At 32.0% G+C, this 15,314-nt stretch overlaps 4 protein-coding genes across 4 annotated transcripts; 2 read left to right on the top strand and 2 right to left on the bottom strand.

Annotated features, from left to right (window-relative positions):
* Positions 1-8,002: 8,002 nt before the first annotated feature.
* LOC128386208 (deoxyuridine 5'-triphosphate nucleotidohydrolase, mitochondrial-like) lies at positions 8,003-8,374 on the top strand. The gene has a single exon (XM_053345205.1). It carries the CDS (start codon positions 8,003-8,005, stop codon positions 8,372-8,374), a length of 372 nt encoding a protein of 123 aa, XP_053201180.1.
* A 238-nt stretch (positions 8,375-8,612) lies between these two features.
* Positions 8,613-9,077, bottom strand: LOC128386207 (TATA-box-binding protein 2-like). Its single transcript, XM_053345204.1, has one exon. It carries the CDS (start codon positions 9,075-9,077, stop codon positions 8,613-8,615), a length of 465 nt encoding a protein of 154 aa, XP_053201179.1.
* Positions 9,078-9,339: 262 nt separating this feature from the next.
* Positions 9,340-12,224, top strand: LOC128386206 (uncharacterized; the record flags this gene model as incomplete). Its single annotated transcript, XM_053345203.1, has 2 exons — positions 9,340-9,811; positions 11,689-12,224. Coding segments are annotated over exons 1-2 (1,008 nt in total), but the record flags the coding sequence as incomplete, so codon positions are not given.
* Positions 12,225-13,389: 1,165 nt separating this feature from the next.
* LOC128386154 (transmembrane protein 14C-like) lies at positions 13,390-14,297 on the bottom strand. Its single transcript, XM_053345148.1, has 2 exons — positions 13,873-14,297; positions 13,390-13,745 (listed from the first exon to the last, which is right to left on the bottom strand). Exons 1-2 carry the CDS (start codon positions 14,204-14,206, stop codon positions 13,603-13,605), a joined length of 477 nt encoding a protein of 158 aa, XP_053201123.1. The 5' UTR covers positions 14,207-14,297; the 3' UTR covers positions 13,390-13,602.
* Positions 14,298-15,314: the final 1,017 nt, after the last annotated feature.

The raw sequence follows: 15,314 nt of genomic DNA, 5'->3' as shown, positions 1-15,314 counted from the left end.
TTATTCTACTCCTGTCTCATCACCAATTAATATTCGTTATATTGTTCCTTCTGGTGTTTTCGAGAATTCAACCTTATAACAACCGATAACCCTGATCCAAGAGACCTTCTACCTCCAGGTAGTTATTCTTCTGAATCATCATCATCATCAAGTGAACTTGAACAGTTATCACCTTGTTCATCAATTTCATCAATATCATCAAACTTTTCAACTTGTACTACAACCGTAGAGTCAACATATTCATTATTAAACTCTGAAAGTGAATCTGAAAGTGAACCTGAATTTATTCCTATACGTTGGACTGAAGCTGATTTTCAAGGTTACAGAGAAGCATTATCGGAATCTACTGCATCTGGAAGATCATCAACTTCATTATTACTTTGGTCTTACCACCCTTCTCGTGAAACCTCTCCTGTTCCATCGACAATTTCCAGTTGGTCTGAGCCAAATTCATCAATCACCAATTCATCTAATCCATCACCTGAACCAACATCTGATTAAGGTATGTCTCGAAAGTTCAAAAAGTTTGACCACAAGGCAGGATGTAACTGTTCACGTTTAGTTAGCTTTAGAAGTCGTAAACAGAGACTAAATGGAGAAATGATATGCTAGAAAAATTAATGATGGAGTTTACATGCACATCGTACAGCGAGAAATCTACTGGTAACTGAAAGAAAATTACTTGCTACAGAGAAAAACCAATGCTGAACTAAGATTGAGATTGGCTCTACAAGCAGTAATTATCAAAGAATACAAAGACCATAGAAAAGTTTGCTCCATCTTACAAACTATTGAGAATCTCTACAAATATATTTCATTGTTGGAAGATTTCATTCAAACTAATACAGCTCCTTTTCATGTCGATATGGAACGTCTTACCAAGAAAAGAAAACTCGATTAATACTAATTGATATACATCTTTTTAAACAGAATGTCTCTTGAAAATGATACAGTTTATTCAACTACTTGTCTTAAATGTCCTGATGAATGTCAATGTTCACGATTAGCATTAGCTCTCAAGTGGTTCACCGTGAAGTTGCTGAAAAAACGCTTTACTTATTGAACGAAATGCGAAACTTGAGAGACTCTGTCAATTGTTACTTGCAAAGAATGATGAGATAAAGCAGAAAATAAAGAATTACGAGTTAAAGTCTTTACTAGAGATGCAACAATAAGAGATGAACCATAATATAGCCAGCAGCAGATGTTATTTCAATTAATCAAGGGTTATACAATTACATTTCTATCCTAGAAAATTTTATCCACAAAAAACACGGTCCCCAAGAAATTGTTTGTCAAACAGAAATGGAAGGTATTCAAATTATTAAACGTATTTAATCAATTTGTAATCATTTGTAACTGAACAATTTTGAAATTTGTCAAAAAACAATGTAACCTTTGGACAATATTTAAGAAACATTATACAATAAAATCCATAACGTACTTAAATCACCTTGTAATTTATTTTCCGTAATACCATCCATTAGGGCTATTTCTTTCGATAAAAGTTTCAATATCTGATGTTGGTGGTCTTCAAATGAGTCAAAATAGACTGTCAATCCATTTTCTGAGAATAAATAGAAACCCAGTGACTTCCGTCTTTCCATGATTCATCTAAATTGACAATAATTTTGAATGGTTTAGGTAACAAGACATAAGGTAAACGATTTTGTGGGAATACACCATAAAAATCTTTATCCTTTTCATTGAATGAATCAGATCTAAAGTTGTCAACATGATTACCAATCGATTGTTACATTACGATATTTATCAATCTGAATTAGGTTATCAAACTGAGCAAATACAATCATATTGGTGATTTCAAAGCTTCTCCAAATCTAGCTTCAATTTTTAAAGTTCCTCTTTTCAATAAACTTAATGTTCCAGATTCTGAACCAATGGTACCATCTTGAGTATAATCAAAAGCGAAGAGAGTATTCCCATCTTTATATTGATCGTACTTTAGTTTCAACATTGATAATCCATGGAATTGATTAGTGTTACGATACAAATCAATAAACTCTCAAATACATATCTTTTTGAAATCAGGTTCATAAGGTTGAGAGGGATGTTTACACCATTAACTTGATCCAATTGAGTTGAGTTCAAAGTTTTGAAATTTAAATGGTGATTCAGTTTCTTTTCCATTGAATGAATCATTACTTACAAACCAACAATAACTCTTCTAGGCATTACACCTGAGAAAACATTTTCAAATATTGCTGTTGTATTTGAAGCTGGAATAGTAAATGTTTTTACTAAATTCCTTGTAATGAAATAATTAGTAGGAGCTTTCTGTAAACCTTCTTGGATTCCAATATCAGCGTCAGGAAATAGTTTAACTCTTCGTATATGAACACTTAGATCATTAATTTTGATTGTAAACTTTTTAGATTGATTACCAATCAAACCAAATGTATTTTTGTTTCTTGAAAATTTGAGTTGAAGTGGTAGGTTATTCAATAATAAATTATTTTGAGAAGCTAAAGGTGAATGTAATTTGAAATAAAGTTCAAATGGTTTTGTAATTCTAGATTTTCGATTTGTATCTTCATCCCATAGAGTCCCAGCGCATCAGCTTTACCAATGTGTTTGAAAATTAAATCTTCAATGTGAGCAATGTAATGATATCTACCATTAGCTTGAGTAGTATTAACTGAACCAACATAAATCAACTTGATCAAATAAACAAGTACCAAATCCATTAATTACGTTGATTTCATCAGTGGTAGATGGATTTTATTTTCTGAACTTTGTATATCCATTTGACATGAATAATTGTTTCAGATAAATCGGTAAAGTCTTCTGTTGGAGGGATGTTAATATCATATGATGTAGCGTTATCTAAGGTTGAAGTCGGTCGAAAAGTCACATCATAAACAGACTCAATAGCAAGTTGCGTAGGAGGTACAGAAAAAACTTCCAAATTTGATAAAGTAGCAGGAATAGATTTATGATGTAAGTAATCCATCATCTAAAAATATCTCTTACAGTTCTTGTCTTTCGTTTAACTTTTCTTCTAATTGGTTTTCTAACTTTCTTTCGAGGTTTTGACTTGTTTTTTCGCTTTCGTTTTCTTGCTTTATATAGCCTTCCTGTTCCAATTTGATCTACAACGTTAGATAATTTCGCGAGACCTTCTTTAGCGGCAGTTTTTGATCCTTCTTTAAATCTATTTTTAACAGAACTTTTAAAATTTTGATTGGCTAAGACATCGGCACCTACTGCCATCCCAGTTGATAATAAATGTTTACCTAAAAACTTGAGTAAAGGAATCCCAAATCTACCTAATATTGTACCAAAACCAAGTCCACCAGCTTGATAAGGGTAACCACGATAGATTTTTATATCACTTAACCCACCACCAGCTTGATTAATATAATAAGCACGTAAATTACAATCACTAGGACAATATTTTCGTTTTGAAGACATGATTATACTTTATTAAAATTAACTCAGGCTTTATATAGAGTTTTTTCGAGGTCGAAAATGTAATGAAAGATAAACTGTACCATAATCGAAAGCTATTGGGCTTCCGGTCTCGTCTCGTAACATTACAGATATATTGGAGATTCTTTGGTGTCGAACTGGAAAGTAAATTGGTTTAATAAATGTATGTCCAAAACTCTTGGTTCTTTTTTTCCATAGAGCGACGACTCGAAGTGAATGGCCATTGCATCACCAACATGATGCTCAGCTACAATGTCACAATAAATAAACATCAAGTTATTTATATGTCTTTTGTCGTAGAAAGATTTTGCTACAATAATTGTACTCTTATCAATAGGTTGTAAAAAATAGTCAGCGGGTTCGAATCCAAGTAAACGAAGAAAATTGGGATCTTTGAAAACAATATTCATTGATGCACTCATTCTTGTTCCAGTGACACTCTCATAATTGATAAATCCTGGAGTAATGTTAACTTTTTTACTATTTTCATGATCAATTAAACCAATTGTAGGTAATTGTACTAGTGTAGTCTTTTCAAACATTTGTGCGATAGTTGATATTTCCGGATTAGATTTGATTATTTTGTTTATTTGGTCACAAATATCAGATATTGTGTCTTCATGTTTATAAATCAATTCAAAGTCTCCAAATATAGCAGCCGCATTTATTTGTACTTGAAATGAAGTTTTCTTTTCTTGGTTACTAAAAAGTAACGCAGGATGGAAAAGTTCTATTATACCACATTCATATTCTCGATCAAATTCAATAGGAACCAATAATTCATTTGTGAATGAAGTTAGATTATTTTCCGGATGAATGTGAACTGATGCATTTGAAATCAAGTCGATCGTAAATTCAGTCATCGTCGGCTGGATTATATGATGATATGATACTAGGTTTTGGTTCTCGGGGGGGTTCTTGTTTCTTTCTAAAAGGTTGGGACACAACAGCCGTCTGATCTGGAGCTGTTTTCGATGATAGTACTGATACTAAAGGTCTCGCTTCCAAGATTGTTTGGTTTATGGCTTTGAGGACATCCAATACTTCAGACTTTGATGAATTTTGTGATAGAATTTTACTAATGTTACCTAGAATATCCAATAATTCAAAATTGGTCTTTGGTTTGATTTCCAATATATTTGCAGCAATTGTTTGAAGATTCTGAAGTAATTGATAATCAGCTTTTGGTTTAGGTTGTCCTACATTTTCAGCAATCATATGAAGAACATCTAACAACTTTGAGTCAACTTTTAGCTCTGTATTTTGAAGAGTCTGTTTGGGTTTATATTGTTTAGTAATTATCAATGTTACCGCAAGATCCATTCGTCGAAAATCTTTCAGTCTTGTAAATGTAGAACCTATCGCTTTGAAAATAATGGTACCGAATGATTTTTTAGTTACTGGTACACTATACGATCCATCAAATTGTATATAATCTTTTGAACTAGGTAGTACACACAGAGGTTTAGCGGCGATGTCTGCATAAAGAATTAAAGCTGAGGGGTCAAGTTCATACGGTGCAAATGTATAATATTTATCTTCAAATGTTGCATTAGCGATGAACTCATTTAATCCATAGAGATTGAAACCAATAGCACTTAGAAAAGAATTCAGAAGTAGAAAAGGTGAATCTCTTTCAACAAACTTTCCAGTAATATCATTGGTATGATTGATCACACCACATTGAAGATAACCATTGTCATATCCAAAATGGGTAATACATGAGTTTTTATGCTTAGCGAGCATGATGTAGATTGCATTGTTGAGATTATCCACCAACTTTTTTGGATCATGATCATCTAAAAATCGTATTGAAGTAAGTTTATCATCACCATCGAAAGTGAATGCAATTGATTGCATTTGTTTATATTTTGATCCATATGAACATGATGATACGTGAACATTATAGTCGAAATTTTCATCCAAGTTGATACTTTCATCTAAAGTAAAACTAAAGTCATTATACGAGTCTGTATTACAAATTAACGTCAATTTATCCATTTATCCAAAAGTCGTACTTTTCAGGGTATCCAATGTAATGAATTAAATATTTTTTTCTTCCGTTTGATTGGATATATTCAGTAACTCTGGCTTTATATTGACCAGGGTTATCAACAGCAACAAGTTCTTCTGGGTAAAATATAGATGTAATTGGTTCATTATCTAAATCTTTAAGGCGATAAACATACTTGTGTGGAGTCTTTTTCCTTTGGACAATTTTAAATATCTCTTCATTGAAATTTTCAGTAGTTCCTTTTTCAAATGCACCCTTTTCACGGGACATTCGAACAAATTCTTCGTTTGCTAATTTATCAACAACCTTTTTAGCTGGTTTCACTTTTAGATTTTTAATTACAGTTGCTTCATTGTCTTTAGTAACTTCTTGAGGTGTCATTTTTATACTTCGATGATAAGATCGATTATATCCAGTTATTATTGATGGTAAAACATTAATGAATCTCTTTGTATTGTTGTGGTATAAATATCGATAGATTCGACTTCTTAATGTCCTATTGAACCGCTCAGCAATGGCACATTTAATCACACCTTCAGTCGTTGTAAAAAAGTTGATTCCATATTTATCCATTAAATCTTTAAAAATTTTATTTTTAAATTCTTTTCCTTGATCTGTTTGAATTTTCTTTGGGACTCTACCACTATCGAAAATTGATTCCATTGCATCCGAAGTTGTTTTCCAGATTTATCTTTCTGTGGAATAGCCCATGCATATCTACTCAACACATCAACAACAACTAGAATATAACGATATCCATCATTATATTTAGCAAACCAAGTCATGTCTAATAAATCAGCTTGCCATTGATGATCAATGTGAACAGCTAAAATTGGTAATCTTTTAAATTTTGTTTTTATTTGTTTGAAAAGAGAATATGTATTTTGTTTTTTAAGCCAATTTTTGACATTAGCAATTGATAATTCAGGCAAAATCTTCTTAGCTTCATAGTAAAGTTTGTAACCACCCCCAAAAGACGCTGGATGAACTGGATCATAATAAATTTCACTTAAAACTTTTTCAATTCGCTCCATGTAATTTTCCACCACCTTTTGTAACTTTTAAATGTCTATTAACCTCTTTATTCTTTATATCGACTTTAGCCTTCTTTGTTGTTATTTCGTTTATCACTTCTTTATATCCAAGTGGTTTACGTCTCTTTCGTTGTTCAGAGTTGTTGAAATATTGAAGTAAATCATTTATATTGCTTTCAGGATAGGTTCTTTTTTATCTAAAATTTGACCTTTATCATTGATAATATCTTTCAACTCTTGACGTATTGATGGTTCAGGTTGTGATTCCAATGCATCTTCAAATTCTTCTTCAGGTTCTTCTTTTTTAACAATTGTCGGATGATTTGAATTGATTAAATCGATCACATTTTCACTTGGTTTATTGAGAATCTTTGACAATGAAGCTTGTTTCACTAAATTGGAAGATGGTTGTTTCAACGCAATTGTAATTGCATCAGTTTTTTTAGATTTTAATTGTAGATACTCATTTTCTGGTATTAGAACCATTTTTGTTAACGCGTTCATTTTTAGGTGTTAAAAACGATAATGCTGGATTCAAAGTTGTATACAATTTACCACTAGTTTTGGATAATAATAATCTTCGTCTTTTCAGTGTGGTTGACTTTTTACTAAGTTCACGTAATGAATCTTTATATTGGTTCAGTTTATGTCGATGTTTAGGTTTAATTGGGATATTACCAAGTAAAATGTTACGAATAATTTCACAAATTGTATAAATTAATCTTTTTGAACACTTTAATAATAGTTTTTCAAAGTCTGGAATATTTCGGAGTTGTAACAGTTTTTCAAGTAATGGTAAACATTCGATACATCCTTTTAGACCCATTTTTATTTGACAAATCAATCAAAAATACTTTATATAGAATAAACAGTTATTGGTGAAGTCCAAATGTTGGACATTAATCGTATTTCCTCTGGTGTATCTGGTTTACAATCGACAAATAAATATGAATATGGAGCAATCGTTGCATCGTTGAATATCTTTTGAAATAATTTAGTCTTATTTGGATACATTTGACGTCCAATATTACTTGCTAAGCTTTTATCTCTGGATTTTTAAACATGACAATATAATGTGAATTCAATGTTATTTCTCATTTCTTTTGCTTAAAAAGTTTTGAACAAGTAAAATTACTGATAAATTACGATGATGACTTCTTTGGTAAATAAATTTGCAATCAATTGACTGTTTGTTGACTCATTCATTAAATCATCTATAATTATCCAAGATGGTTCATTTGTTCCTCCCAATTTACTTATATGATCCTCAGGTAAACCTTGAATAAATTGACATTTCCAACTCTGAAAAACTGCTTGGTATTCTCCATAAAAGTAGTATATTTTTAGGTGGTGGATTACTCGTTGTTTTAGAAGAATTTATCATTTTTGACCCATTGTTTTCCACTTCCGTTGGTCCTGAAATGACCATCGTAAAGGGATGTTTCAAATAAACGGAATACATTTTGTTGTTTATTAATTTATTTTCATCAACTTTATATTGAAGATGATCAAGATCAAATTACTTTCAGACAAAGCCATTATCCCAAGGAGAGATTCATTACAAGATATTGGTCTCATTCTTCACGCTGCTAAATCATGTATGATAAAACCTCGAGATAAAGTTGTCGTTCCTACAGATTTACAGATTGAACTACCAACGGGATGCTATGGACGAATTACTCAAAGACCTGGATTGTCATATAATCGGTCAATTGCTGTTGGTACCACTATCATTGATTCTGATTACCGAGAAAATGTCAGTGTTGTAATTTTCAACTTTAGTAATGATTATTACCGGATAAATCACGGATCTCGAATCGCTCAATTGATTTGTGAACAGATAATTATTCCCGAATCAGTTATTCAATTACGTTAAATTGTAAAAAAGTTTATTGGAACAATAAGAAATTTAACAGTTACAAAATTTCTTTTAAATTGATCACTCTTACATTTGAGATGGTACATTATATTCTGATCAAAATTTTCCAAATGAATTATTATAAAATTGGTTACACATTTTCTTAAAACATTTCTCAAAGTATTACGAAAATCTCCGAATGTTTCGTTTACTCTTACAAAAACAAACTCTTCACGATTTGGATGTTTAATCACTTTCATTTTAAATCGTCTAAAAAATCTTTGTATAAAGCGTCAAGATCCTTGAGTTTTTTAACACCAGTGATTATAACTTTTTTCGACCTGAAAAATATAACAACTGGTCCTTTTCCACTTTTTCTCCAATATATACCTGGAAATAGTTCTGGTTCCCAGGAGAAACGTTTATTGTAAAAAATCTTGTTAAAGTCAAAATCAAATCCAATTGTACTTGATCCTGTTATATTTAAAATTTTTCTCTTGATAATTTTTCCTTCACCAACAATATCATCAGCTATTTTCTTGGACTCTTTTAAACTTGTTGTTCCAGTTACTGTGAATTTTTTACTTGAAAAAACCAAAGCTTTACCACCAGAATATTTAACGATCGCTCCACTAAATCGTTTTGGATTATAATCAGGGTACTTTGTTGGGTCAAGTTTTATTGACGCTTCATATGAAACTACAATGTTTACGATCCTCATGTTGAATAACAACTGATGGTTTATACAATCCTCCTCCTTCTCACTCTCATCTTGGTGTTGATAGGATCTTGCCTCTCAACTTGAGCTCCCGAAAATTCTAGGGGTCGCTTAAGTCGGAGTGACTATATAAGAAGAAACATTTCGTTGTTTTGTTTAGTCTCAAAGTTCTCTTCAAACTCTAAACTTGTGAAACAGTTACTCTTGTGTTATACAGTTTTTTCCCAACACTAACCATTCTTAATTATTACTTTCAACAGTGAAAATGGCTTCATATAAATCTGGTAAACGTCAAGTCGACAATGATACTTCAGGTTCAGACTCTGAAATGGAAGTTAAAAAACGTAAACGTGTTGACTTCAACGAACTTTTCTCGATCAAGTTATCACCTTTCCATAAATATCATTGTGCTCTAACTAATGGAAAAGCGGAAAAAGATGATATTCTCTTTGTCAATATCCGTGATGGATATTCTGTTTATGGCGCTGGTAAAGGTTTGGTACTTGGTTATCAAGAGATTGTCCATATTGAACAAAATCTCAACTACACGGAACCTCTACCAAAATTCAAAGCTACTGGTTTACGACTCACTGGTAAACCGAAAAATGGCAAATATAATTCACTCGACAAAAGTGATAAAAACTATTCTCAACCTCCCGATAACAGTGGTTGCTGGGCTTTATCGAATCATCCCATCAATTCGATTCATAATGAAACAATCATCAAACTTGGAGAAGGTAAACCTGGCCAAATTGATGAATTTGTTAAAAAGTCCAAAAGGCAGTGATGGTCTACATTAAGGACCTCGAGGACAATAACGGAGACTTTACAGCCGATCTCCGTAAAATGTATTGGATCTACACTGGATTGATTGGTTATTAATATTCATCATTCAACAATCCGTACGAACCGGCTAAACTTGGTGACATCTACGGAGTTAAAGTCGATGATGAAATGCAAGCTCGTATTACCGAGGTCATCGATTATGTCATCATCAAGGTTTTCATTTAATCAATTTCTTTGTAAGCTAACACATCACTTATTTATCAATCATAATCTTGATGATGTTACGCTCTAATCATTTATTATAAACTTTTTTCTCAATTTATCTCTTTTTGTGATAATCAACTGTATGTATTATCACAATCATTATAACTTTTTAAACTTATTCAATCAATAAAATGCATTTTGGTAACCATTAATTACATTCTATCCATTTATTTGGTTCATAATGATGATAATATGGGTATTCTATCCATAAGAAACAATTTTTAACCTTTGAAAACCATCAAATATACATAGAAAGCATTAATAATAGGTCCAATACATGTTAAAGCCACTTTGATAAAATTTTCGATTTTTAGTTACATCAGCCGTCGTTAGGGGTCACTAGGCTGTCCATAAACTTCAACTCAGGGGCTTGACAAAATTTTACCATTTTAGTATATTTCCCATACAATAGATGGCGCTATATGTCTATGGGAAGAATCAACAATTAAGGTCACAATTAACTAATATAGATGCACTATTGATACATAGATATATTAAATATAGTTTATTCCCATAGCATTCAATAGAAAAAGGTTATTGTCCGGTCACGAACTTTGTTCGTAAACAAAATCATCAATTACATTGACGTTTTGACCTCGTGAGAAAATTAAATTCTTTTAACAATTAAATCTAGGGTCAAAGGCAATTTAAATTACTTGAAATGGGTCAAACTGTCAAGATGAATAATAACTTGAGGTCAAAATAAGTTCTCATGGGCAAATAGGAATTTCGTTAGGTCACTTGGGTAATGTTCAATTTGGGTATAAATAGCAAAGGGCAATGTTCAAAGTGCATTAGATGTGAGAATGGGTCGAGCGATGCGAGAGGAGAAAAAAGATACGGGAGGGAAAAATTTTAGATTAATTTTAAAGTTAGAGAGAGAAAGAAAGAGAGAGAGAGCTTTAGAAAAAGCTTTGAGGACGAAATTTAAAATTAATAAAAAGTTAATTGTTTCCCTCCCTCGACTTGATCTTGATGATCTACCCGTTCCCCAAGTTCCCCAAGTTCCTCAAGTTCCCCAAGTTAATCTCAATGGGCTCATAGTTGAGCCCATTTCACCACCATCATCACCGCCGTTCGTCCCTGACGATTTCAATCATCTTTTGATGATCAATTTTTGAAGAGGCTCGAAATCATGTTTCGAGCCTTCATCAATTTGGATGAAATTTTCATCCTGTTGGATGAAAATAAAAACTTTATCCTCATCGTCATCATCACCAAAAAACTTTCCATCGTCATCATCTAAATCACCTGCATCTTTCTCTCCATCATCTAAATCATCAGCATCATCAAATTCATCATCTTCATCTTCTTCAACATCATCAGAATCGTCAACATCTTCTTCATTTTCACCATCACCATCGTTTTCTCCATCTTCATCTTCATCTAGATCTTCGTCATCACCATCTGAATCATCTTCATCTTTATCTCCATCTTCATTTTCATCAACATCATCGTTTCTTCATCTTCATCTTTTCTGGTTCATCCTCATCATCACCATCTGAATCATCTTCATCTCTTTCTTTGTCTTCTTCTTCTTCTCATCTTCACTTTCATCACCGAGATCATCACCGAGATCATCACCGAGATCATCATGAGATCATCACCGAGATCATCACCGAGATCATCACCAGATCATCACCGAGATCATCACCATCAAAATCATCTTCTTCTTCATCATCGTCTTCACAATCATCACCTTCATCGTTTTCTTCTTCTTCATCTTCTTCTAATTCATCATCATCAGAATCTTCCTCATCACCATCTAAATCATCTTCATCGTTTTCTTCGTCTTCATCTTCTTCTCCATCCTCATTTTCATCACCATCAAGATCATCACCGAGATCATCACCGAGATCATCACCGAGACCATCGCCGAGACCATCGCCGAGATCATCACCGAGATCATCACCGAGATCATCACCGAGATCATCACCGAGATCATCATCGAGATCAGCACCATTACTTTCAACATCTTCTTCTCCACCATCACAATCATCACCATCACAATCATCACCATCACTTTCATCTTCTTCTTCTTCTCCATCTTGTTCATCTTCATCTTCTTCTACATCATCAGAATCATCGCCATCACTTTCATCAATTGATGAGGATGAAATTTTAAAATTGAAAATTCATCTGGCTGAGGCCAGAAAGTTTATTGAAAATTTTGTCGACTTTGTCGACAAAATTGAACAAAAGATTAAACTTTAATAATAAAGTTTTAAACTTTAAATTGTTCTGGTGAACTTTTGTTCAGGTTCGGGTTCTGGTTCTGGTTTTGGTTCTCTTTCTTTTCTCTTTCTTTTCTCTTTTTTTTTTTTCTTTTATTTTCTCTTTCTCTTCTTTCTTTCTCTTCTTTCTTCTCTTTCTGTATGAGCCTCCATTTTTAACTAAAATTATCTAAACCTAATTTACATTCAGTCATTTTCGTAGAAATGCAACAATCACGGTCAAAATTTACACTCAAATGATTAAATCTAGTTAGTGTTTTGTGCTTAAGTTCAAATTTTTTGTCCATATTGTTAATTAAGATCATAATTAAGTTAATTTAGTTGAACGCGAAAAATTTAAGCTGATGATTAGTCTTGAGCCGAACCAGATGTTGGCTTAGAGCAAGAAAAGTGAGCTGACATACACTTGTATCGCCTTACCCAAATAGAATCGATATTATCGGATATTCGCATCTGATAATATCGAGTCTTAATCAATTTTTTTCGGCTAATTGTTTGCTTTTTTGATTGTCTCAGGCCCTCCGGGCCTTCCTTCGACGACTTTTTCCCTTTTAATGAAGACCTAACCTAACCTAATTTAAACAAACACAATTAACTGAACAATTAAAGTTATTTCCATATTCAGCTGAGATCTTAAGCCGAAAAAAATTTCAGCTTAATTTTGAGCCGAAAAACACTTGCACTGTTTTATAATAGACATATGTTTTTGTACGGATAGTCTCAGCGCCTAATCGCACACAGTTTTTGTACGAATAGGCTCTTCCCTTTTTCTCATCAGCTGAGATTTTTTTCTCTCCCCTTTTCTTTTACCCAATGGAATAAAATGAACCGCGATTTTCAATTAGTTGTTTCGTTTTCTAAATTGACAATTTGTTAAATTAAATGAATTATATTTAAAGGTTTTCGATTACATTTGATTGATTTGTGATACTAGTAAATGAGTATAAATAAATTGATAATTGGAATCTTTGATTGAAGCAAAGATGTTGAAGAAAAAGGTAAATAAAAGAGTTACAAATATTAGATTGAGATTGAGATTACAAAAGATTAACAAGAATTGATTGATTAAAGAGATGATTATAAGAAAATTAATTGATTACATATTGATTGTTATGTATTTAGAGTATATTTGATGGTTGATAAAATATTCACGTTACTTTGCCTTCTAAAGATTTTCGTTGTCAAATTAAGATGAACATGAAGTAAGAAATGGATGGAAAACGGAAAAGGAAACAAAATCTTAATCATTTTGATCGGCTCGCAATTAAGATGTAAATGTAACGACAACACATGAGGCCAGCTAAAAGAGTAACCAGCCCTGCGGGCATGAATTTGTAGCTTCTTAAGAATCGCCAACCCATGAGACCGGCAAGAATTACAGAAGTAACTAAAAGAAAGGAAAGAAAAGAGACAAAAGAAGACAATTAGAACATTTAAAATGAAGGATATGATTAAGAATTAAACTCTAGTTGTTGCAATAGAAACGTCAACAGACAACAATTAAGAAAACATACCAAGAAGGAGGTAAACATTGGTAGAATCACGAGAAGAAAAATAGGAACCAGTAAAAATTAAAATTCCAAATACTAATCCAGAGACGAGTGACATTACTGATCCACTTTTTAAATAGCCAGTTAGACCACCGATAATCACAATTAAACCGAAAATGATTGAAAGAACATCGAAAGATAATTTAATTCCAAATAAATGGTTAAAGTTTCTAACATTAATAGTGTTAGCATCAATTGTATTTTCGTCCACAATGTCAGTATTATTAGCATCGAAACTGTCTGTATCTGCCATTACCGATGACAGGAGTAAACAAAGGAAAAGAAAAACTTTCAACATGTAGAATTAAAGATGAAAATAACAATTTAATTAACCAGCGAAATTGGTTAAAGATTAAATTGATGAAGAAAAACAAAAACAGCAATAAACAAAAAGAGCAACAGTTTGTCAACAAAAAGTAAACAAAAGAAAATGATTTTACTTTTGGAGCGAAAATCAAATGTTTCAATTTATTTGGAATTTTATTTTTCTTATTAATACATTAAAGAAATGGAATTGAATTAGTTTGGATATCGATTTCGAAAATTATTAGAATTGATCTTTTCATGATGATTTCATTTTAGATCTTGACCTTTGTTCAGAATTAAATGTCACATGGACCGAAACATTTGAGACACGGGTCACATTCACTTCGTTCGGAACAAGTGACCATTTTACTTTCGGTTCCGTTGGACTTTGAAATACAGAATTTCGGCCCAGTGTCGGTGTAACATTCCCTTCGGCAATAAGAATGGAAACAGTCCCATTTCTTAGCACAAACGAAATCAGGTCGCTCATTTCGTTTAACTACTGTTTTACTTTTTATTTCATGAAAACTCAATGAAAATATGAAAAAAATCAACACAATCAATGAAAACTTCATGTTGCTGTTAATATTTCAAAAATCAAAACTGAATCAATAATATAATAATCAAACTAATAATACTATTAACTGTTTATCAGTGAGCTGATTTACTAATTTAAAAGTTGCTTATGTGTTGGATAAAAAGTTGATTGAGAAACCATATTTGATTTTCTCAATATTTGAGATCAGAATAAACTTGAATTGATCAAATTTCAACCTTCCTAATTGCTGATAATTGATATCAAATTAATGATCAGATTGTGATCCATATGTTCAATATTAACATGCTAAAGTTTTGTTGATCAACTTAATCTTTGTGATATTAATTATCACCAATTGATTGATTGAAATTAACTTGATGGATAATTTTTCGATTTCCTCCTAAATTATAACATCCCGATAATCACATTGAAAATTTTCTGTTTCTGATTGATTGCTGATTTATGTTTTTACTATTCAGAGAAAATCAACTCGATAATTAATTTGGAAAAGTTTGGATTGAGTTACTTGGGCTTTGGTGTTCGAAGTTCCAATAAATAAAAT

The sequence above is a fragment of the Panonychus citri genome, unplaced genomic scaffold (assembly GCF_014898815.1).
Source record: "Panonychus citri isolate SS breed McGregor unplaced genomic scaffold, ASM1489881v1 Contig00063, whole genome shotgun sequence".
Classification (NCBI taxonomy): Eukaryota; Metazoa; Arthropoda; class Arachnida; order Trombidiformes; family Tetranychidae; genus Panonychus; species Panonychus citri.
The sequence above is the reverse complement of the archived record's forward strand: the minus strand, read 5'-3'. Positions and strand labels throughout refer to the sequence as shown.

What these genes read in the sequence shown, in the direction of transcription:
- LOC128386208 (XM_053345205.1), top strand. Translation starts at nt 8,003, where the DNA reads ATGATCAAGATCAAATTACTTTCAGACAAAGCCATTATCCCAAGGAGA.
- LOC128386207 (XM_053345204.1), bottom strand. Translation starts at nt 9,077, where the DNA reads ATGAGGATCGTAAACATTGTAGTTTCATATGAAGCGTCAATAAAACTT.
- LOC128386154 (XM_053345148.1), bottom strand. Translation starts at nt 14,206, where the DNA reads ATGTTGAAAGTTTTTCTTTTCCTTTGTTTACTCCTGTCATCGGTAATG. An exon ending in CAATGTTTACCTCCTTCTTG is followed by an intron (nt 13,746 to 13,872) that starts GTATGTTTTCTT and finishes CCTTTCTTTTAG; the next exon opens with TTACTTCTGTAATTCTTGCC.